This window comes from Leuciscus leuciscus, assembly GCF_965113295.1.
Source record: "Leuciscus leuciscus genome assembly, chromosome: 1".
NCBI lineage: Eukaryota > Metazoa > Chordata > Actinopteri > Cypriniformes > Leuciscidae > Leuciscus > Leuciscus leuciscus.
In genome coordinates, this window is record NC_138725.1 from 16,277,113 (window position 1) to 16,301,143 (window position 24,031).

At 44.7% G+C, this 24,031-nt stretch overlaps 1 protein-coding gene across 1 annotated transcript in view; it reads right to left on the reverse strand.

The window, feature by feature from the left end:
* LOC309497882 (sucrase-isomaltase, intestinal-like) overlaps positions 1-11,075 on the reverse strand; it is a 50,667-nt gene extending 39,592 nt beyond the window's left edge. Inside the window, exons 1-2 of the mRNA XM_082168279.1 lie at positions 11,038-11,075; positions 10,872-10,953 (exon numbers count right to left, since the gene is read on the reverse strand). Coding sequence (XP_082024405.1) covers positions 10,872-10,929 — 58 coding nt within the window. The 5' untranslated portion in view covers positions 10,930-10,953; positions 11,038-11,075. The remainder of the gene's footprint in view (positions 1-10,871; positions 10,954-11,037) is intronic.
* Positions 11,076-24,031: the final 12,956 nt, after the last annotated feature.

Consider the following 24,031-nt stretch of genomic DNA (forward strand, 5'->3'; position numbering starts at 1 on the left):
GCTGCTCTTCTCTCTAGTAATATGGCACATAGTCTTAGAGCTCAAACTTGACAATCTGGGCCTCAGGTCAGGAAGCAGACAGACTGGCTAAACCGACCATCTGCTAGCTGTCTCACGTCACCAAGGTCAGATAAATCCCATCACATAGAGCCTCTTTCACCTAGATATCATCATATAGAGACTGTGTCTGTTCCCCGAATTAGGATATATATTAAAAAAACTAAAAACATTTAAGGGTAAAAATTTAATTGATGTTCAACAAATAAAAAATAAATATAATACAAATGAGCAAATGATAAAGCTCGGGTTGCTGAATATTAGATCCCTTACTTCAAAAGCACTTATTGTTAATGATATGATTACAGACTATAACCTAGATGTGCTGTGTTTGACAGAAACCTGGCTGAAACCAAACGATTATATTACTTTAAATGAGTCCACCCCGCAAGATTACTGTTATAAACATGAACCTCATCTGAAAGGAAAAGGGGGAGGTGTTGCTGTAATTTATAGAAATATCCTCAGAATTACTGAGAAGTCTTGTTTTAAATATAATTCTGGTGAAAAATGGTGCTTAATGTAACACTATCTATCTAGTGTAAATGATAAATCACGTTTAACATTTGTGCTGGCTACTGTATACAGGCCACCAGGGCACCATACAGACTTTATCAAAGAATTTGTACTGGTACTGGCTGTTGATGAAGTCATAATTGTTAGTGATTTTAATATACATGTAGATAATGAAAAAGATGCATTGGGATTGGCATTTAAAGATGATGCCGTTGAAATTCTGCAGCAGAGCGATGACATCTCAGATCATTATCTAGTCTCGTGTAAATTACATTTAGCCAAGGCTGCAAAGCCAACTCCGTGTTACAAATATGTCTACGAAAAAAAGAAGCGTGAAGTCCGCACACTGGAAATAGCTGCTTCAAATGAATTTATTAATAGCACAACGTTTCGACCATCAGGTCTTCATCAGGCACAATGAACCATAACTTCTGCCACTAAAGATTGCTTTATTAATAATATACCTGATCAGTTTCATCTGCTCAGCATCCCAGATAGCTTAGAAGAACTACTTATAACTCTCTTTTGATTTGATTTGATTTGATTCAACTTTATTGTCATTACACAAGTACAGGTACAAGGCAACGAAATGCAATTTAGGACCGACCTGAAGTTATTAAGAGATACAGCATAACATGAGGAGAGTTGAGGAGAAAAAAAAAGGCAACCCCCAGACTATGTTCCAATAGGGAGTACAGTTTGGGGACAGTAAAACACCTCAGCACATTTGCACATAATCAGTACACAACATGAACACACAAGACTTGCAACAGGGGAGGGGACAGGGGGGTTGGAGGTAACCCAGCACAGGCAAGCAGCCATCCGGTCCTGCAGCCATTTCGGCGCTGGTCACAGACCCGCCTGTCAGACTGGTGGTAAAAAGCGTCGAAGGCGTGGGATGGGGGCTGGGGGTTGGTGATTGCATATCTGTATCTATGTAAGAGTTTCTGTATGTGTAGGCCTGAAGAGTCGCTACGCCTGGCATCCCAATCTAGGTGCCTCAGTCCGCAGGATCATGTCATAGCGAAACACAGAAGTTGCCATGGAGACAACCTTGATCAGGTCCCAGACAGAGTCAACAATCAGCAGGTGTCAGTGTGGAGTCGGGGAAGGACTCTCTTTGCAGTGCTCTCTCCAGAGGGGGTTGTTGTTCCAGCAGCGGCCTCGGCCAAGGCCAGTGCTGATAGAGTGGGGCCGAAAGCAGATAAGATTGTGGTTGTTTGGTCTGGGGACGAGTAGCCGCATTCCAATTTACACAGCTCCTGGTCCGTTTGGGTCTCCGAAACGATCCATTTGCCTTTGCAAAGCTGTGAGCTTCTCCATGATGTTACCCATATTGTGGTTCATAGTCACAGTCTGAGTGCCGACAGCTCTGCCCACTGCTTCAATCATAACGGGCAGCCTTGTGGGGCTTTGGACAGCTGTCACCGTCTTCTTAATTCCTCGATAAACCAGGGCAGTGCCTAATCCAAACAGCAGAAAACCTGTTATCATGGTTCCGAATAGGTAGATATATTCAACGTCCTCCACGGAAAGAGCCGCCAGACACACGACCCGCCACTTCCCCCACGCGTCCATCGTGTAGCCAGCTGCAAACTTTCCGGCAGGGCAGTCAGGTTCCCCCGAACCCAAGCTTCTCGTCGAGAAGATGGTGTCAATTGCGCTGAGAGACCAGTTGATCAATTCCATAATTTCTTAGTTTGGAGAGCAGTGCGGAGAGAGTCTCTCAAAGTACAAGACAGTAACGAGACGAGAGGAGCAAAGCAGGGAAGATAATTTTCCAGCACAGTTGCTCCTTTGCACTTAAAGAAGATGAAAGAAAATAGTCCAACGCCGTGGTACAACGAGCACACTTAGACCCTTAAGAGAGCAACCAGAAAAATGGAGTATAGCTGGAAGAAAACAAAACTAGCCGTACTTGCATACAGAAAGGCTTTAAAAAGCTGCTAGATCTGCTTATTTCTCGACTCTCTTAGAAGAAAACAAACACAACCCTAGGTATTTATTTGATACATTGATACATGCAAAATTAACAAGAAGTAAAGTTTCTACTTCTGAAGTTTCCAAAGAACATAGCAGTAATGACTTTATGAACTACTTCACTTATAAGATTGATAATATTAGGGAGAAAATTATAACTATGCAACCGTCTATTACAGTATCGCATCAGGGAGAGCATTTTAGTCTCCTTAAGGAAAAATTTGATTCATTTGTTGCTATAGGAGAGGAATAATTGTCTAAACTCGTTAAATCATCTAAATCGACAACATGTATGTTAGACCTATACCGACTAAGCTACTGAAAGAGTTGCTTCCAGAGGTCACAGATCCTCTTCTTAATATCATTAATTAATCTTTGTCTCTAGAATATGTACCGAAAACTTTTAAGCTGGCTAAGATTAATCCTCAATTACAGGCTGATTTCGAATCTACCCTTTTGTCAAAGAAAAGGCAGTATCTTCACAACCATGTTCCTTTATTGAAAGAAATGATATCTGCGAGGATTTCCAGTCAGGATTTAGACCAGTGGTGTAGTCTACGTGATACGCAGGTATACGCCGTATACCCACTAGAAAAGGCCAAGGATTTCCGTATACCCACTTAAAAAAAGCGTGAGGATACGTAACAACTTCGTTTTGTGTCAGAACTTTCACACTTTCATTCATAAATTCACCCCGTCTGTGTTTGCGAAGCGACACGGATAGAATCGCGGAATCCAGTCACAGAATTGAGCTATTTTTGAATGAATAAATCAAAAGTAGGGCTGTACAATGAATCAAATCTCGATATGGACTAGTGTCTGTGAATATTAAAGTTAAAAGAGACTGCAATTGTGGGGTGAATTACAGTATACTCACTACAAAAAACTAGACTACACCACTGATTTAGACCGTACCATAGTACAGAGACAGCTCTTGTTAGAGTCACAAATGATTTGCTCTTATCATCCGATCGTGCTTGTATCTCGCTATTAGTGTTACTTGATCTTAGTGCTGCATTTGACACACACTATTGACCACAACATTCTTTTAAATAGACTCGGAAATTATGTTGGCATTAGTGGAATTGCATTAGCATGGTTTAAATCATACTTATCTGACCATTATCAGTTTGTAGTAGTAAACCAAAAGATCTCATATAAATATTGCGAATTTGCATCAATGGCCTCGTAACCCCATTTCACCCCAGCCACGAGGAACAAAGTGAATGCTAGGATGAGCCACCAGATGGAGCTGGACATGCTGGAGACCGTACTCGGTTACTAACGTAACCTCGGTTCTCTCTAGAGAGGAAACGAGTACTGCGTAAATCTTACGCTAGGGGAAAATCTCTTTTCCGCGAGATACTGAAGCCAAAAAATTATCCTTAATTTTGAAATAATGTAAAACGCGTTGCGGCAGCATGCAGACATAGGCGAGACAGCTCGCGCGCCTATTGGCTGCCCTGCGGCAACAGCAGCAGCCTATCGATAAGGCCCTATCGTGACGTCAGCACCAATGGGGGCGCTTCGCGCCCAATACGTCACGTCCCGCCGAAACGGGCGTGGCCTGGGGCTATAAATATAGCATCGAAAGGCTAGCTTACCGGTTTTTCATCGCCGGAGCGAACCGGAGCGTGCGCAGGCACGGCAAGATACGCAGTACTCGTTTCCTCTCTAGAGAGAACCGAGGTTACGTTAGTAACCGAGTACGTTCTCTTACGAGAGGTACTCTCGTACTGCGTAAATCTTACGCTAGGGGAAACAGTGTAAAACGCCGTGCATGCTATGATCCAGCACCAAAGTCCCAAGGGCAAGTGCCCGGGCTCATGTAGTACATGATCATAAGTGACTCACAGAGAGCCCAGGAAGAGTGGCTAGAATAGCATCATTCCTATAATGCAGCATCCTATAAGAAACAGTTATAGTGATGGTATTTTATTCAGTCAGGGCGACCCCGGCCTGGACTGATGAATATAGTGGGTCTTACACACTGCCCATAGAGCTGCGCGATCTAAACGAGCGTTGCTCGAGCCATTTCGGTATTCTGGGCCAGACGCACTCGGGGCAGACAGTACCGATTTTTAGACTGAAAGCAGCTTAGCTTGCAGAGCGGGAACCTCTAGGTTATAAAACCTTATAAATGTAGACGGGGGAGGCCCAGCCTGCCGCCATACAGATATCTTGCAAGGCAATCCCACTAGACCAAGCCCACGACGAGGCCACGCCTCTCGTGGAGTGCGCTCTGACACCTAATGGGCACTGCAAGCCCTTAGAGGTGTAAGCCAGCGCTATAGCATCGACTATCCATCTAGATAGACTCTGTTTCGACACGGCGAGTCCCTTAGAACGTCCGTAGAGTGAAACAAAGAGCTGCTCCGTCTGTCTGAAAACAGACACATAAGCCCTTAACGCCCTGACTGGGCAAAGGAAGCTGGCGTCCTTCTCCTCGTTAGAGACCGGCAGGGCAGACAGGGAAATGACCTGGGCCCTGAACGGTGTGTTGAGGGATTTAGGGACGTACCCGTGCCTTGGTTTGAGTATGACTTTCGAGTCATTTGGCCCAAACTCCATACACGTCGCGCTCACTGAGAGCGCTTGTAAGTCCCCTATGCGCTTCACTGAAGCGAGAGCCAGAAGAAACACCGTTTTGAAAGACAAGTGTTTGATATCTATTGACTGGATTGGCTCAAATGGGGCACCCTTCATGGCCTCCAAGACCGTAGAAAGGTCCCATATGGGGACTGAGGGAGGTCTGGGAGGATTTAACCTCTTAGCACCTCTAAGGAACCGAATGACCAGATCGTTCCTTCCCAGTGACTGACCAAGCGTTGGTTTGGAAAACGCTGCTATAGCCGCCACATTGACTTTGAGCATGGATGGGGCTCTGCCTTCATCCAGTAGCTCTTGTAGGAAGGAGAGAACCTCCGTCACTCCACAGTCCAGGGGTGAAAAGCCGCGTGCTGTGCACCAGCTGGAGAACACTGACCATTTTGAGGAATAGAGCCGTCTCGTAGAGGGAGCTCTAGCCTGCATGATCGTGTTTAACACTCCCTCTGGGATATCAGAGGGTACCCGTTGATGGCCCACGCATGTAGGGACCAAAGCTCCGGGCGAGGATGCCAGATCGAGCCCCTGGCTTGAGAGAGGAGGTCCCTCCTCACTGGTATTGGCCATGGGGCAGTGCTCGTCAGCTGCATAAGAACTAGGAACCAAGCCTGGTTCTTCCAGAACGGAGCAACCAGTAACACTGAGCATCTACTTTCCCTGATCCGCTCTAATACCTGAGGTAGGAGCGTGATGGGGGGAAAAGCATAGAGCGGGCAGCGGGGCCAGACGTGGGCCAGCGCATCCCTGCTCTTGGAGAAAAATTCCGGGCAGTGAGCGTTTTCTTGAGACGCAAACAGGTCTATCTTTGCTCTGCCGAATGTCTGCCACAGCAGTTCGACTGTCTGCGGATGCAGTGACCATTCTCCTGCTGGAACATTGTTCCTGGACAGTCTGTCTGGTCCCACATTCAGGTGGCCAGGCACATGCGCTGCCCTGAGCGAGCGCAAATTGTGCTGAGCCCATACCAGGAGGCGTTTCGCTAACCTGTACAGGTTTCGGGATGTGATGCCTCCCTGGCGATTTATGTAGGCTACCACTGACATGTTGTCCGAGCGGACCAAGACGTGGTGTCCTGCTATTTGGGGACGAAAGCGCCTCAGCGCGTTGTCGACTGCCATCATTTCCAGGCAGTTTATGTGCAGAAGCTTTTCCCGTTCTGACCACTGGCCGAAAAACGGTCTGCCCTCGAGCAGTGCTCCCCATCCCGAGGTGGAGGCGTCCGTGGACACCACCTTCACACTCGAGGAAGTCCCCAGGCTTACACCTGACTGGTACCAGTCGGTCGCTCTCCAGGGTATCAGTGCTGAGACGCATTTTTGATCGACCTTGAGGCGAAAGAGACCTGAAGTCCACGCTCGACGCGGTACTCGCGCTTGTAGCCAGAACTGCAGTGGGCGCATGCGAAGCAGACCCAGCTGGAGAACTGTGGATGCTGCTGCCATGAGACCGAGCATCCTTTGAAACTTCTTTAGCGGGACTATAGTGCCGCGGCGGAAGGTTTCTGTCATGCGCTGAATAGTCAATCTGCGCTGTAGCGATATTTGAGCTGTCATTGACAGCGAGTCCAGTTCTGTGCCCAGAAAAGATATTCTCTGACTGGGAGACAGTGAACTTTTCGCCCAGTTGACTTTGAGACCCAGATTCTCGAGATGTTCGAGTAAAATGGTTCTGTGTTCTATGAGCTCCGTATGTGACTGAGCTAGAACCAGCCAATCGTCCAAGTAGTTCAAAACTCGCATTCCCCGAAGTTTCAGGGGAGCGAGGGCTGCGTCCATGCACTTCGTGAATGTACGGGGTGCTAGGGACAGGCCAAACGGTAGGACTGTGTATTGATAAGCCTGGCCCTCGAAGGCGAATCTCAAAAATCGCCTGTGACGTGACGCTATTTGTATTTGGAAATACGCGTCTTTCAGATCTATTGACACAAACCAGTCCCCGTGGCGAATTTGCGCGAGGATTTTCTTGGTTGTGAGCATTCTGAACCGGCGTTTTGAAAGCGCTTCGTTCAGTTGTCTTAGATCTAGAATGGGTCTGAGACCCCCGTCTTTTTTCGGAACCAGAAAATATCTGCTGTATAGCCCCCCTTCGCTCTGAGCTTGAGATAAAGGCTCTATTGCCCCTTTGCTCAACAGTTTCGCAATTTCGGTACGAAGTACACTTGCTACTTCCTTTTCTACCGTGGTTTCGACTCGCACCGCACAACGGCGGGGACGTCGAGCGAACTGTAGCGAATAGCCTCTTTCTATAATGTTCAGCACCCATTCTGATACACCGGGAAGCTTTGCCCACGCATGTGCATGCATAGCTAAGGGTTGAATGAGATCGGAGCTCTGGTCGTGACATAGTGGCGACCGGGGAGCTTCGGTATGCTGTATTATAGACACCGCATTTGCAGCGCTCGAGGCGGGGAGTGTTTTGATCACAGCGGGCGGTTCGCCCGCGCTCGGCTCTCTCACGGCAGGTAGCTGAGAGACGGCGAGCGTGGGGGAAACCGAGGGATTCGTCATGTCTGTGAGTGAATGTGGGCGCAGGACAGCGGGCACATTTGCACTGAAAACACCATCGACCTGAGTCGGCTGTATGTGTGTTGGTTTCGTTTTTGCAGAAACTGAGAGACATGCAGCGTGTAGTGTTTGTGGGCACTGGGATGTGGGCACGCTCACTACATTCTGTGCGCAATCGACATGAGTCGATTTTATGTGCGCGAGCCCTGTGGGGCGGGCTGTGTCTGTGTGTAGGAATGGGCACTGGGCAGTGGGCATTTTTACTACACTCATAACACCGTCGGCCGTGGCCGGAATACCAGAAAATACGCTCTTTACAGGATTTATCTGGGTCGCCGTGAAAACGGCGTTTGTGTACAGGCAAGCGGGTAATGTAACCGACTTGTTTACTGCAGAGTACACTGGAACAGTCGCATGTAATGGAACTGGACGAGCGAGAAGTTTTGGTGGAAACCCGGCCGCAGCGAGGCTTGAACACCGTCGTTTTCCTAAGCTGGCTAGGAAGACTTTGAGGCCTCGGGCTTCATCTCAATCTTCGGCCGAGTCCCACGCTGTGGGGGGCGGCGGCCGGCAGAGCGAGAGCGTGGTCTCTGGTCCCGGGCCTGTCGACGCTGTGAAGCGGCGGCGGGGGGCGGCGGCTGCGAGCTGCGAGCAGACGGCTGTTTAGAGCGGCCTGATGCGGAGCTAGAGCGCTTTGGCAAGAAGTGCTTCATGGCCTGCGACGTCTTTTGTACCTCAGCGAATCTGTCCGCGAAATCTTTGACGGACGATCCAAAGAGGCCAGTAGCAGAAACGGGGGCGTCGAGGAACACAGAGCGCTCCGAGTCCGGCATTTCTGAAAGCGTCAGCCAGAGGTGTCTCTCAGCAACGGTGAGAGAGGCCATGTTCCGCCCTATGGCCTGTGCAGCGGATTTTGTAGCGCGGAGAGCGAGGTCCGTAGCGCTCCTTAAATCCGCCACGTTGACTGCTTCCGTGCCTTCCTCGTCCAGCTTTCGGAGAAGGTTAGCTTGGAAGATCTGGAGAGTGGCCATAGTGTGTAGCGCTGATGCAGCCTGCCCAGCGGCGGTGTAAGCGCGACTGTGCAGGGTAGAAGTAGCGCGGCAGGCTTTTGAAGGTAGCGCCGTCTTAGTCCGCCGTCCAGCAGAGGGCGGGCAAAGATGGGCTGCTACTGCCTCCTCCACCAGAGGAAGAGCGAGGTATCCTCTGTCTTTGGCACCGTCCACCACGGAGAATGCCGCTGAAGCAGAGGAGCGCAGCCTGGCTGAGAAAGGGGCGCTCCAAGACTTTGCCAGTTCTTCGTGAAGCTCAGGAAGAAACGGGGCGGGTCTTGAGGGCGTGGAAACGCGGTCCCCTTGTAAGAAACAACCGTCCAGACGGTTGCGTGTAGGCTCGGCGGGCGCGGACCACTCGAGGCCGAGGCTCTCTGTGGCCTGTGTGAGCAGACGCATCAGCTCAGCTTCAATACTGGCCCGTTTTCCTGACGACTCGCAGGCAGAAGAAGGGGCGAGGTCCACAGAGCTCGCCCAATCCTCGCTGTCCGAAGCCAGGATAGAGCAGTTGTCCTCCTCGAAAACTGCCGCTTCTTCCTTGTCATCTCCGGCGGAAGCGGTGGCCAACGGCGGCCACTGTCCGGGAGTGAGAGACTCGAGTGAAGCAGACGGCGAAGCTGGCAGGCGCACCGGCGAGCTTTTCTCGGTGGGAGGCTCAGGGATCCGCTGAGCACGGCGCTTTTTACGGCGCGGCGTCGCAGCGGGAAGTGCAGGCTCGTGGAAGGTTACCATGCGAGTCCTCAGAGTCGCCATAGGCATAAGCTCGCAATGAGGGCATCCGCCGTCGGCGAGCACTAGAGCTGCATGTCCTTCACCCAGGCAGGAAACGCAGATGACATGGCGGTCCCCGTCGCTGAGTGGGGCTCGGCACGAGCCACAGGATGGACGAGACATCTTGAAAAAGACGCTCTGCTCTTTTAGAGAAGGAGTGTGAGTCGCGGCGGCGAACACACACTATGCAATGAAAGGATATGACGCCGGATAGCGTAGCAGGAACGGCGGTTGAAGGCGGCGCGGCCAGCGACTCCAGGTACCGAACTCGTCCCGCTGAAATGCTTTTTCCACGGCGCGGCTTCTTCTCTCTGGATCCAGCGATGCGTGAGCTCCGCTGAAGAGATGAAAAATCGGTAAGCTAGCCTTTCGATGCTATATTTATAGCCCCAGGCCACGCCCGTTTCGGCGGGACGTGACGTATTGGGCGCGAAGCGCCCCCATTGGTGCTGACGTCACGATAGGGCCTTATTGATAGGCTGCTGCAGTTGCCGCAGGGCAGCCAATAGGCGCGCGAGCTGTCTCGCCTATGTCTGCATGCTGCCGCAATGCGTTTTACATTATTTCAAAATTAAGGATAATTTTTTGGCTTCAGTATCTCGCGGAAAAGAGATTTTCCCCTAGCGTAAGATTTACGCAGTACGAGAGTACCTCTCGTAAGAGAACTACAACATCATGAATAGGATGGTGTAACCTTTCTTTTTGGTGCCTTGAACCACCATCTGGAACTCATTATCGAACTGCTCATTGCAAACCACTTTGTCTTCCAAAAGGAAACTGGCAATGTAAAAGCGATGGACACCATCGTATGACACCCTGAAAGTAGTATAATGGGTCTTTCCAGGTAACTAAAGCATTTCATGTCAACTAAATAAGTGAATAAAGAGGACGCGCAGCACAAAAGATAAATCCCGAGCCAAATTTACGTGAACTTCTGCTCGTCATCACTGAAGTGGAGTTTTTTATTATTATTATATATACTGTAGTCATATTGGTCAGCTTTGCATAAATCACATTTGCATAGGTAATGTAAACATATGGTACACAACAAATTCTGAAGAACTAACATCAGCGTCAAATGTTCATACATACATACATACTACTACTACTAATAATAATAATAATAATAATAAATGTATACTACAGATTAAAATGCATATTTGTTGATGTATTTTGTTGTAAAATAATAATATAATACATTCATAAGAATCAATAACTTTAGCTGATATAATGATATAATTGTTGTTGTCTTAATAGTATCATGATAACTAAGAGACAAACTCAGGTTTACTTTAGAGCACATAGTGTATTAGATAATTAGTGTATTAGACCATCACATCGTCATAAAATAACAGTTATGATGTGAAATGTGGAATAATGCTCTTACCTGAAGCACTCAAAGCTATGAGAAGACAGAGAGACAGGTAGACAGTCCAGACCGCCATTGTTCCTCAATGAACACTGAAACTCTGCATAGAATTTAAGACATAATTATACATAAATAATTGTTACAAGGTTTACATGGTTCAATTATGTATTTTTGTGACACGAACCAGTTCAGTAGATCAATGTGAATGTCTGGATATTGCGCTGTGAAGCTCTGGTTTATCTCTTTATATACTGGAGGGGAGTTTGTTTATCAGCACCTGCTCATGTTCTCACATCTCACATGTGAATTAATCCTGTTTTATGTGTCAGTAGTGTAATTTTGTAATTGCGTCAGTGTACATGTTTTATGTGCATGGTTCATATATTTCTCACACTCTTCATAAGATGCTCTTTGGATCATCTCAAATCATGCTGGAGAACATGATCATCAGTTTTATACAAACTTCTGGATTTCAAGCACTTTGCTGTCATTGCAAGAAAAGTGGGAAAACCCATTTGACCCAGCCATGATTTTTCTATTTTATTTTCAGTCAGTTTTATGTGGATAATATAATATCGCAATGAAAATGTAGTATTACATTTGAAAGAATTTAATACAACTTAATTGTAATTTAATTGTAATTAAATAAACACAACTGTTACGTTTAAAGCTGGAACTGTAATTTCTGTGACACTAACCTGTTGTATAAGCATTTTTACAAATGTGATAGCATTGTGTAAACAGCATGCGAGCAGGGTAATCAACATTACCTTGAATATGAGAGTCACATGGAGGATTCAGAGGAAACTTATATTTATTTTATTTATTTTTCCTAAGCTCAGGAGACTTAGTTGTGATTCTCATAAATCAGAAAACGAGTCATAGCTGAGAATGTGGTGGAAGGAACATAGAACATTTTGTCTTGCTGTAATCTCTTTCAAGTCTTCATTATATTCATATTTTATTGCTCTGAGGTTGCTCTTTTAAAGCTCAGGACACTGTTATTCTCAAATATATATCATTTTAGTAACAGTGTATCAGATGTTTCTCCTAAGATTCCTTAGGAGAGATAAAAGTAGACACAACTGAGACACAGTTCTGAGAGAAAAGAGTCCAACATGTCTTCTAAACTTTAGATGAGACAAATGTGAGTGTTAGAGATTTTTAAGTTAAAGTCTCCATTTGATGTTAAAGCAACCTCATTTTTGTTTAGGAAAGACATCTGAGATGTTAAAGAGATTTCATTTTTGATTTTTCTTTTCTTTTTCTTTCATTTACAGATCTTCTTTATAAATTATGTAAAAACAGATTTATTTATTTTTTAAATTGATAATTTATTTGCCATATGCACAGCTTCCGTTATACCCTTCAGTTACAGGACATAAAAATCTATACAATATCTATACAATATTCTATCATTTTTAAATTATAAATAGTTTCTTTATGTAAATATATTGTACTATTGTATAGCTATCTTTGAGCCCCTATCTTATATAGCTATCTTTGAACTTAGCTGGTTTCTTCACAAAACAACCACTTCTAGTCGTGAATGGTTTCTCTACAGGAACAGTCTCTGGCAACTTCTCTTCGTTTGTAGACACGTCTTTCTTGCTCACGTTGCACTTGGTCTCTTTGCAGATGTGAGCTTATGCTCTCCTTCTCAAGCTCAGGAACAGCTGAATCCACAGGCAATGATGCATATCTCATGTGTTCTTCTGTATTCACAAGTTCAAATTAGCTGTCTGGCGTTTTGCTCAGAAGGACACACCTAGCACTTTTAAACCCTGAGTATAACTTTCCTTGCTCTATATTTGTGACGTAGACTAAATCTCCCACTTTGAAGGAATGATCCTTTGCTCTGTTTGTTTGATCTTTATAGTCTTTAATTTTCTCCTTATATGTCTGATGATGTGTTTTGACTTTCTGTGTGTTCTGTTCTTGTAACAGGTCCACGCTAACTTTGTTTGAATATCTCTGGAAAACATAAGAAATGCTGGGATTCTCCCGAAACACGATGAGGAGTGGCACAGTAAGACATCATCATTTTCAGAAGCTCCTCTTTCCACACTTTATTTTCACACTTGCATTGCATGTTTAAAACGTCTTTTTCAGATATCGATGGTACCGTTCAATTGTCCCGTTACTCTTCGGATAATACAGCGAAGTGCAAATGTCCTTGATACCTCCATTCTTGACAAACGGTCAAACGCTTGAATGTCTGCCATTGTCAGTTACATCTTCTAACAAATGGCCAAAGCGAGAAAACATTTTCCTCAGTTCTGCAGTGACTGTTTATGAGGAGATGTCAGCCATCACCACTGCCTCAGGACAGGAAAAGTAGTCCATAACAGTCAGAACACATTCACTTTGTATTGGTCCTACTAAGTCAATTCCCAGTTTAGTCCATGGCTTTGGGGGCGGCTCAGGTGGTTGCAGCAGTTGGTCTTCCTGAAGAGGTTCATTAAACCTATTTCAAGGTTTGCGTTCTCAAGCACCAGACACTGCTGTTGTACGGATGAGCGGGCCGAAACGCGTTAAGGGTTTTCTGTTAGAACGGTGTCGTGTTAGCGGTTCCTAAGTTAATAACTAATGATCGTTGCAACCGAAATGAATCAATCAAGACTAACTTTAGCTGGACAATGACTTTATTCTAGAGCTGCTGTAAAGCCAAAACAATCTCTGTTACTTTAATTTACGATTATCACTGTGAAGCTGCTTTGAAACTGTCTATATTGTTAAAAGTGCTATATAAATGAAGGTGACTTGACTTGACTTGACTATTCTTTCAACATCCAAGTCCATGTGGGGCCAGTAAAGCTTACACCTCAGGAACTGTTTTGTTCTTACTACACCATGCTGTGTCTCATGAGCGAGTCCCAAATCCTTTTTTACTAAAGAAGAGGGAAGCACAGTTCTACCTTCCACAAGTCCATCATATAGTGACAATTCAGTCGCACAACACTGATACAGAACTGACACTTCTGGAACTGGACTTGGCCACTGGTTTGTGTGAACTGCTTGAATCAGATGCTGAAGAAGTAGTTTAATTACATAATTTGTCCGTAACTGTAAGTCATGTGTCTGCACCAACAATACTTTCTTCAATAGTCCTCCACATCTTCAGTCGTTTCAGTCTTTGGCAAGGGAAGCCTGGATAGAGAATCAACAACATGTGTCTTACCGACTATGTGCTGTATTTTATAATCAGCTGTAGCCTCCATCCTTAACACTGAATGATGGAAGAGGCGTCATATACTGACACTTTTGACATTTCGTCTACATTCAACGCACATGGCACCCTTTAGCGTCAATATGAGACGCAAATAGATATGGGCCAGAAGGCGCCTCCAAGCGGTCTAACCCTAAACCTACCCCAGATCTAAACCTACCCATAACCGAACAAAGCTATCCGCGTCTCATATTGACGCTAAAGGGTGCCATGTGCGTTGGATGTAGACGAAATGTCAAAAGTGTCAGTATATGACGCCCTAGGATGAGAATGCGTTGGACTGAACGTGTGAATGAGAGGTTTATGATCAGTCTGTAATGTAAATTTTCCACCCCTCAGATTTGTTCTGAAATGTTCAACAGCCCAAACACAGCCGAGAGCTTCACGCTCTTTTGGGAATATCATCTCTCTGTGGGAGTTAGGGAACGACTTGCGTAAGTGACTGGTTTGTTGTGTCCATCTTCTTGCCTTTGAAGCGGTAAAGCCCTGAGGCCAAAAGGGCTAGCATCGCTCATCACATGTGTTGATGCATTAAGTTGAAAATAGGCAAGTTTCGCTTGTTAGAGCTACTTTCATGCTGTTGGTGACTGTATGTTTGCAAATTTAGGAATAAATGTCATTAGATATCCAAATGTATCCAGATACGATCTCAACTGACTTACATTTTGTGTCCTGGGTTCTCCACACAAAGCCTCCACTTTCCTGGGATCAGGTATAAGCTAATGTGAAGGAACACTTATCTTTGTTCAGTTCAAGTCCTCTTTCTTTGAATCTTTCAAACACTGTTCTCAATCTTTCCTCCAGCTTACTGTCTGTTGCTCTTTGATAAGCCCCGGTGCACTAGAAAGGCCAAAATGAACTTTTTCAAAATCCTTCCCTGGCATCCAATTTAGCAAATACTTTTGCATCTTGCATCGCTTGAAGGATGCTATTAACTGTAGGGACTTGATGTATTTCACAAATGATTGCTCTATTGATATTTACCTCTGTCGTGTCTTTCTTTGGTATCAGTAAGAGGTTAGAGGTCCATTATACACCTTCACTGACCTCCTCAATAATTCCTTCTTCAATCCTCTTCCTCTTCAATCGAGCTCTTGATTGACAGCTTCAGTCATGTGATATGGGACTCATCTTAGTCCTTGTGCCACAGCTGATATTTTCTCATCGACAGTGACTCTGTGAAAATATCCTGACACTTGTTGCAGTGTTTTGAACAGTGACTCTTTGGCAAGTTTGCTGAACCTGCCTGGGGAATTTTCCACTTTGTTGACAGACACCACCTGTTAAACTCCCAGCTTAAGACATGCATTCCTCCCCAGCAGTGGTTTTACCGTCTTTTAATCACATAGATTGTATATTTTATGGTTCTGTCTTTGTATTTTAAACTAGCATCAAAGGAAACTATGTATTTAAAGGGAGTATCTGCAAAAAAATCATATGTTCGTCTGGCTTCGTCTCAAGATCGTACCGTTGCTCACTGATGAAATTTTTTCTACTGCCTGTATCCACTATCATTTTGATTATATGGCTTTGCAGTCTTACAGTCTCTTCATCAGTCAATGGAGTACACAAACTTCTCTGAATCATCCGAATTGGACTCATGCACAGTTCCTTTGAGTTTCTCTTTAAATCCTGGCTTGTCTCTCCAATCCATTTTCTGGTCTGCTTCTTTTTTTTCTACAAGTCATTGCAAGGTATACAGGCATTTTTCTGTCTTTGCTTTGCCTTCATTTGAATGGTGCGTGGCAAACCTGCATCTGTGACATTTCTTATCTTTGTCTGCACGCGATTCTTTTCTGTTTGCTCTGTCTCTTTTGCATGCGTTCACTGCGTGCGAGTCTGCCGTTTAGTGAAGCGCACTGGACTGCTCCGACAGCATCTCTGACCTCACCAACGAAAAAGAATTATACTTCTTATGAGGACTATAGTTCATTTTATGAAGTAATGTTCAAGTATATTTTTACTAATGTCAATCTACTAGTAGTAAACGTATACGTTTATTATTTAAATACTGCTTGGGACTAAATTGGCCCATTTTTACTATATAAAAAGTACACGTTTAAGTGTAGTACTGCACTGTTAACAGTAGTAAACTTTAAGTGCACGACTTGTTCACAACTACGTTTCTCATTTCTACTGCATCTGTACTACAAGTGAACATCAGTATACTAGTAGTTTACTATTTGAAAGGTGCAGTCTGTAAGAATGACATCTAGTGGTGGGAATAGGCACTGCAGTCCAAATTCAAAATATCGGAAATCGTTGTTTCCCCGCCTCCTCAGACTTGACACTCAGTCGCCAGTTTGAGGACACGCAACAGAATGAGCGCAATTGACAATGAAAGTCAAGGAGACTTACACAGTGTAAATTGATGAGTTGATTTATCCATGTTTTAATAAGCTCTTGTTCATAGAGATGTTTAGATGGATACCAAGGCTTTTTAGGTTGTGTAGAATCTGCAATCTCTGACCCAGTTTGTTTCAGGGCTGCGATACGCTGTGTTTTCCTGCTATCTGTCATCCCCGGGTGTGGAAATATTATTGGCTGAACTGGCAGTGGGCGGAGTCACACAGACCAAAACAAAAACAGACTGAATATTAACTAGAAAAAATGCATTTCCGGGGGAACTGCAAAGTGTGCTTGCTCGGGTGCGGTTCACTAACATTAGCAGGTAGTGGATAAGGGTGCGTTGAAGTTTGCTTGATCTGAGAATTTCAACAATAGTACTTTTTTCAAGATTGTGCAAAAAGGTGAAAATTCATGTGCATTAAGAGACATGTCTACAATGTAGACTAGTGCCAATGGCATTGTTTATGTGGCTTGGTTGTTGGTTTTGAAATAATTGGTTATGAATATACAGCAGAGAGTGGGAGTGTTTTGGGTGATGAAATAGTATTGAAAAGAAGTTGACAGTCTTAATTTACTGTATCCAATAAGCCAATACAAAACTCACCCAGCTGTTCTGTGGTTGAGTGTTCCCTTTGATTAGGAACAAATTTACTATCTCAAATTAAGGTCTACCATAATTAGCGATGCTTTGATTGCTGCTGTCAAGATGGTTGTCATCACCTATACAGAAACGCTGATTTTTATAGCCTACCGTCAGTCCTCATATTGTAATTAAATGAAAAACGCTATCAGTTTCACTATTAGCTTATTATAGCGATGCAATCGCAACAACATGGATAACGCTGTTTGGCCTTGCCTAACTTTATATGACATATGTGCCATATGCTAGAGTTACACATCCCGCTGCCATTTCAGGGCTTGAATTTCGGTGCGGGAATGTGGGGATTTCGCATAATTTAAACCATTCCCGCAAGGTTAGCTTTTATAGTGCAAGAAATTCCCGCACAAATATATTCGCTTCATCTCAGAGCAAATGATTAAAAAATAAATTCACAAATGCGAGAAAAAATATGTCAAACTGTCTTTTATTTTCGAATTTAATTCCTCAATCAGCGCTGGACCGGCATTTTCTGTCTTCCGCTGAGCCCTGGCCGTAGACAGATCATGTTTCACGCTGTCAATGCAGTGGTCTGCGCTGCGCTGATCTTATTCACACTATCGAGTGTAGGTGCAGCATTCTAACATTGAGTCATAATGAGCTGTTTGTGAAGAAATTATCTGGCAATTCAGGCCCTGCATTTTTTAAGACAAACCTAGTAAAAACGAATGCAGTCTATACACTGACTTGGCAGCTCTGTGAAATGTAATACAACAGTGCCACCTACTGTCTAAATGCATTAACATTAAAAGTGTGAGGTGAAACTTTTGCATAGACATAGGTAAATGGGTTTGTCAATTAGCCAAAAAAAAAAACCAAAAAACACATTCAGATCTTGTGCTTCCTCACATCGGAGTCCCGAGTTCATGTACAAAGTTTGGTTTCGATACGTGACAGAGTTCCTGAGATATGGACGACTTCCTGTTTGGCGACTACGCCGCTGATTTCGTTTGGCTGTGACGGGCAAACGCTTCCGAAAATCAAAAATCCTTCTAGTAACTTTTGTGAGGCTTGGTCCAAGGATCATGTACGTCCAGTTTTGTGAAGTGCGGACCAAATGTGTGACCTGTGAAAATGTAGTTTCGCTTTCTGTTCAATCCAATATTGCGGACGAACGACATGGACTGGTGATGTCATCTTCGCGAGCAACTTACACCGGTACTGACCGTACGTTTTAAAGTTGGAACGGTGTCTCTGTCTCAAAGGGTCTAGGCACAGGAGCTGGCCAAAATGTATCTCCCGGGAATAATAATAATAATAACTAGAAAAATGCATTTCCGGAGGAACTGCGAAGTGTGCTTGCTCGGGTGCGGTTCACTAACGTTAGCAGGTAGTGGATAAGGGTGCGTTGAAGTTTGCTTGATCTGAGAATTTCAACAATAGTACTTTTTTCAAGATTATGCAAAAAGGTTAAAAGTTATGTGCATCATATGTTTCACGCTGTCAATGCAGTGGTCTGCGTTGCGCTATCGAGTGTAGGTGCAGCATTCTAACATTGAGTCATAATGAGCTGTTTGTGAAGAAATTATCCGCTTCCAAATTATGTCATTTTAATCACGAAATTGAAACATTAAAAAACAATTTGCTGTTTATGGTGTGCGAGTGATAGAGCGCGGCAGCAACGAACCAACTGGTCAGCTTGCAGCGTAACAACATTGAATGCTCGGCCGAACAGCTGATCATAGCTGTACAGGGCACCTTATTATTTTTCATCTCCATAAATATATCTAGTAGTAAAGCTAATGCAAAGGCTAGAAATCAATAAATCTTTTGCTGATACTTCCTTGTCATCATGGAGAGAGCAGTTCATGGTTGCATAGCAACGACAGACGCCACGGGAGAGCAAGCGCTTGTGGAAAGGAGACAGCGGCGCGCCCGCGCTTTCCACTTGTTTTTACACATCTAAGGTGCGTTCCATTCGACAGGGTCCATACGCAGTGTTCACTGCTCCCCTACTCCCTGAGCACCGTATATCAGTTGAAGTGGACTTCACTGACAATAACCGCTCATTTGAAACGTCATCAAAGAAAGTCAACGACGGGGTTTTGATATAACATAAATATATATAGGACTACATTCATATTTAAATTTTTATTATTATATTATATATTTACAATTATATTGCACTATTTTACAACTACCTAAAATAAAATCACTTTACTTCACAAACTAGCTAAGCTGGCTGCATTCACTGAGGTAAATTATAATCATCAAAAATAGTATATGTAATATTCACAACAATAACCGTTAAAAATACTGTCATTTGTATAACAATGGCGAAATGTATGAATACTTACACACATACGTAAACTCCTCCATCGTTAGTTATGACCGTTCTGACTGGTGATGACGTGGTGCGCGAAATGACAGTTGGGTGATCATCGCTCTCCACTTCCTGTGAAGTGATGTATCGATGTTCCCTTATTCCCTATGCCGTGCGCAGTGCCCTTCGAACTGAACATGTTCGCTCCCTTCAGATTGGAATCTCACTTAAGATGGTGGAATACCCTGTGAAGTCCACTTCGCAGTCCACTTACGGTCAAATGGAACGCACCTCTAGAGCGACGTTGTTGATTGTTTGAGCATGTGACTGCGCGTTTCTCCTTGTTTTCTATTGTTATGCGCAGCATATTTCCCACAGCCACAGACAATTAATTGTTTGTTCGGTTAGCCAAGAAGAGCATGATGTATTTTGTATAAAGTTTTTTTTATTTTTTTATTAACTGTTTTGAGAACTGGAAATGCACAATTCATGCATACAAATCTGTAGATATTAATAAATGAAGATGATTAAATTAGACCGATGCATCAAAAGTAAAATGTACAATTTTGGAATGTTTTTTTTTTTTTTTACTTTAAGTATACTACTATGTTCCTGGATTCAGAACGATGATCAAAACACAGATGGATTAGATCGAGTCCATCAACACCCCCTAAGCTTCACAACTCTCATTCTCGTGAGAACTCCTGAAATAAGTATAATAAAGTTAAGAAAAAAGGCTTTCTCATAAGGTTAATGTGCATATATGTACATTCAGGAAATCTTATTCTTTTTGTAAAGAACACGAGATTGTCACGAGTGTCACTGTCCACTACACGTTGCATACATCTTTTAGGGACTGGAGCTCATGAACAGTTGAGAGAGTGTTTGTTAAAGAAGCATTTCACCCATGGGAATATTGATCTTTATGGTAAGTGGGTCATATATGTAGTTGAAATGTAAAATAAATTTCGAATTTGGTGCCTACTTGACCGAAAAAAGACAGAAAGTAACTTTAGGGCGCATTTGTATGAAAGACAACAACTCCCACAATGCACCACATTGCACAGCTCCGCAAGCCACTCCCACTAATCCAGAACAGCGCATATCCACCTATCAGAGAAATCACTCTTCCGTCTTCAAGGCTAGCTACCACCAGAGCTTGAAATTCATTTCACACAAAATGTCTAGTTAGTTGGCGAACTCATTAGTGAATTACTACTCGTTTGCATTTCTTTCGAAATGGTGAATTATTGCATGGTACCGGGATGTTCAGTCAGAACATATGCAGTGCAAAACTAGGATGGTTCACAAAACAAATGTCTGTGTCCTCGTCTGATTCAGAGATTTCGTCCAGGATAAATTAGCATCGTTGAAATTCTTTGCAGCAGACGGACTCTATCTCTGTGAGAGCACAGGCACCATCAGTCCGCCCCAGCTCGAGCCAGTCCGGGCTCCTCGTCCGCGACAGGTCTTCTGCCTCCTGTTCCTCCATCAGCCTCCGCTGCTCTTCGCTATATCACGGCTCGTAAAAGTAGCCACGAACATCTGATTCGAGCATCAGACTTTCAAAATCCTCTTCTTCCATATCCTGTTGAGTACCCTCCGCCATTGTCGTAACTTCACATCAGGCTCCACAGCGCCTGTTAGCTTAGCTTCCAAACAAGATGGAGGATATTGCTTTTAGTTTCTGCAAGTGAAGTCCCACCCACTGATTTGTAATAGGTCTGTAGTGTGAGTGGGTCCCACCCCCTGGGAAAATGAGGAACGAGTCTTTGTAGTCTCAACCCCTCTACAAAGAAATGGGATTTTTACATCATTATAAGCAGGAACTGCAACACTGAAATCCGTATTTCTCCTGTCTCTGGGGAAAATTAGGGAATAATGCACGACCATTCAAAAATATGACTGGGTTTCTAAAGATACAAGGCTTGATGCAAATGGGTGAAGTCTCCCTTTAAATAGACTATTGATGTTATCCACTTATTTTTAGCGGGATGGAAAATGTTTGAAGCTGCTTGTGTCTATAGCCAGTCACTAAAGGAAGCTATACAAGTGTTGATAAGTTTCACTCTCAGGACTATGGAGCTAGAATTGTGTCTTTATTACATGCAAGAAAATAAATGATCTGAGAGAAAAAAAAAAAGTTTGAGAGATAAAGTTATCACACTGATAGCAAAAAAGCATTTCATGAGAGAAAAAAGAAAATTTGAGAGAAAAAGTTTTCATACCAATAGCAAAAAATAATAATATTTGAGACTAAAAAAAGTTTTGAGAGAAAGTCTTTTCTCATAGAACATAAAAAAATATAAATGTGAATTTTTTTTAATTATTTCTGAGAAAAAAAATCTCTCTCAAAATACTTTGAAAAAAACTCTCAAATATATATTTTTTTGCTATCAGTGTGAAAACATTTTCTCAAAAAAAAAAAGTATTTCTCTCAAAAAGCTTTTCTTTGCTCTCGATGCAATTTCTTGCTCTCATGTCAGGATTTTGCTTTTGCTGTGAAAATTGTGTCATGGGCGGGGCCACATTCCTATTGGCCAGTCGGGTGAGCATCGAACTGAATCATTACACCACTGTTCGGTTCACCGGCATAGATGGGTAGAGGGTTGCGGGACAAAGCATCTCTGGGACCTTGTTTTGAACACCTGGCTTATGCACAATACTAAAATCAAAATCAAAAATAAAATCAAAGCTCTGCGTTTGAATGTTTCATATTTTGGAGCGCGCTCTGCATTTGAATGTTTCATATTTTGGAGCGCGATCGTGTTTGAAAAGCAAAATGCACCAAACATTAGGCTTTATGTTTTCACTATTATCTCATTTCATATCATCATAACGAATGGAAACATTTGAAGTAACATGTGATAATCAATATATTTTTCTCTAGCATAGTTGTTACTGAAATCTTTTGGAAGATTTATAGGCTGCTATAGGCTATTGTTATTATTATTTTATGCACTGCACATAGCCTATGCCTACAAGGCACAACAAACCTGATGTTCATTATATTATAATATAATTATAATATAATTATATATACCCCTATATATATAATTATATATACCCCTCCTTGAACTGCCACCTTAACGTGGTGGAGGGGTTTGAGTACCTGAATGACCCTAGGAGCTATGTTGTCCGGGGCTATATGCCCCTGGTAGGGTCTCCCAAGGCAAACAGGTCCTAGGCGACGGGTCAGACTAAGAGTGGTTCAAAAAACCCTTATGAGTGACGTTAAATTGAGGACCGTGACGTCGCCCGGTATGGCGCAGCCGGGGCCCCACCCTGGAGCCAGGCCCGGGGTTGGGGCTCGTATGCGAGCGCCTGGTGGCCGGGCCTTTCCCCACGGGGTCCAGCCGGGCTCAGCCCGAAGGAGCGACGTGGGGCCGCCTTCCCGTGGGCTCACCACCTGCAGGAGGGACCGTAAGGGGCCGGTGCTGAGAGGATTGGGCGGCAGTCGAAGGCAGAGGCCTCGACAACCCGATCCCTGGACACGGAAACTAGCTCTAGGGACGTGGAACGTCACCTCGCTGGCGGGGAAGGAGCCTGAGATTGTGCGTGAGGTTGAGAGGTTCAGACTAGAGATAGTCGGGATCACCTCTACGCACGGCTTAGGCTCTGGAACCACACTCCTTGAGAGAGGATGGACTCTTCACCACTCTGGAGTGCCTACGGGCCAAACGGCAGTGCAGAGTACCCGGCCTTCTTGGAGTCTCTGGGAGGGGTGCTGGAAAGTGCTCCGACTGGGGACTCCGTCGTTCTACTGGGGGATTTCAATGCCCACGTGGGCAGCGACAGTGACACCTGGAGGGGCGTGATTGGGAGGAACCCTGATCTGAACCCGAGTGGTGTTCAGTTATTGGACTTCTGTGCTAGTTACAGTTTGTCCATAACGAACACCATGTTCAAGCATAAGGGTGTCCATCAGTGCACGTGGCACCAGGACACCCTAGGCCGTAGGTCGATGATCGACTTTGTGGTCGTTTCATCTGACCTGCGGCCGTATGTCTTGGACACTTGGGTAAAGAGAGGGGCGGAGCTGTCAACTGATCACCACCTGGTGGTGAGTTGGAACCGATGGCGGGGGAGGAAGCTGGACAGACTCGGCAGACCCAAACGTACTGTGAGGGTCTGCTGGGAACGTTTGGCAGAGTCTCCTGTCAGAGAGATCTTCAACTCCCACCTCCGGCGGAGCTTCGACCGTATCCCGAGGGAGGTTGGAGATATTGAGTCCGAGTGGACCATGTTCTCCACCTCCATTGTCGAAGCGGCCGCTCGGAGCTGTGGCCGTAAGGTCTCCGGTGCCTGTCGAAGCGGCAATCCCCGAACCCGGTGGTGGACACCGGAAGTAAGGGATGCCGTCAAGCTGAAGAAGGAGTCCTATCGGGCCTGGTTGGCTTGTGGGACTCCTGAGGCAGCTGACAGGTACCGGCAGGCCAAGCGAACTGCAGCCCGGGTGGTTGTGGAGGCAAAAACTCGGGCCTGGGATGAGTTCGGTGAGGCCATGGAGAAGGACTATCGGCTGGCCTCGAAGAGATTCTGGCAAACCGTCCGGCGCCTCGGGAGAGGGAAGCAGTGCCCTACCAACGCTGTCTACAGTAGAGGTGGAGAGCTGTTGACCTCAACTGGGGATGTCGTTGGACGGTGGAAGGAATACTTCGAGGATTTCCTCAATCCCG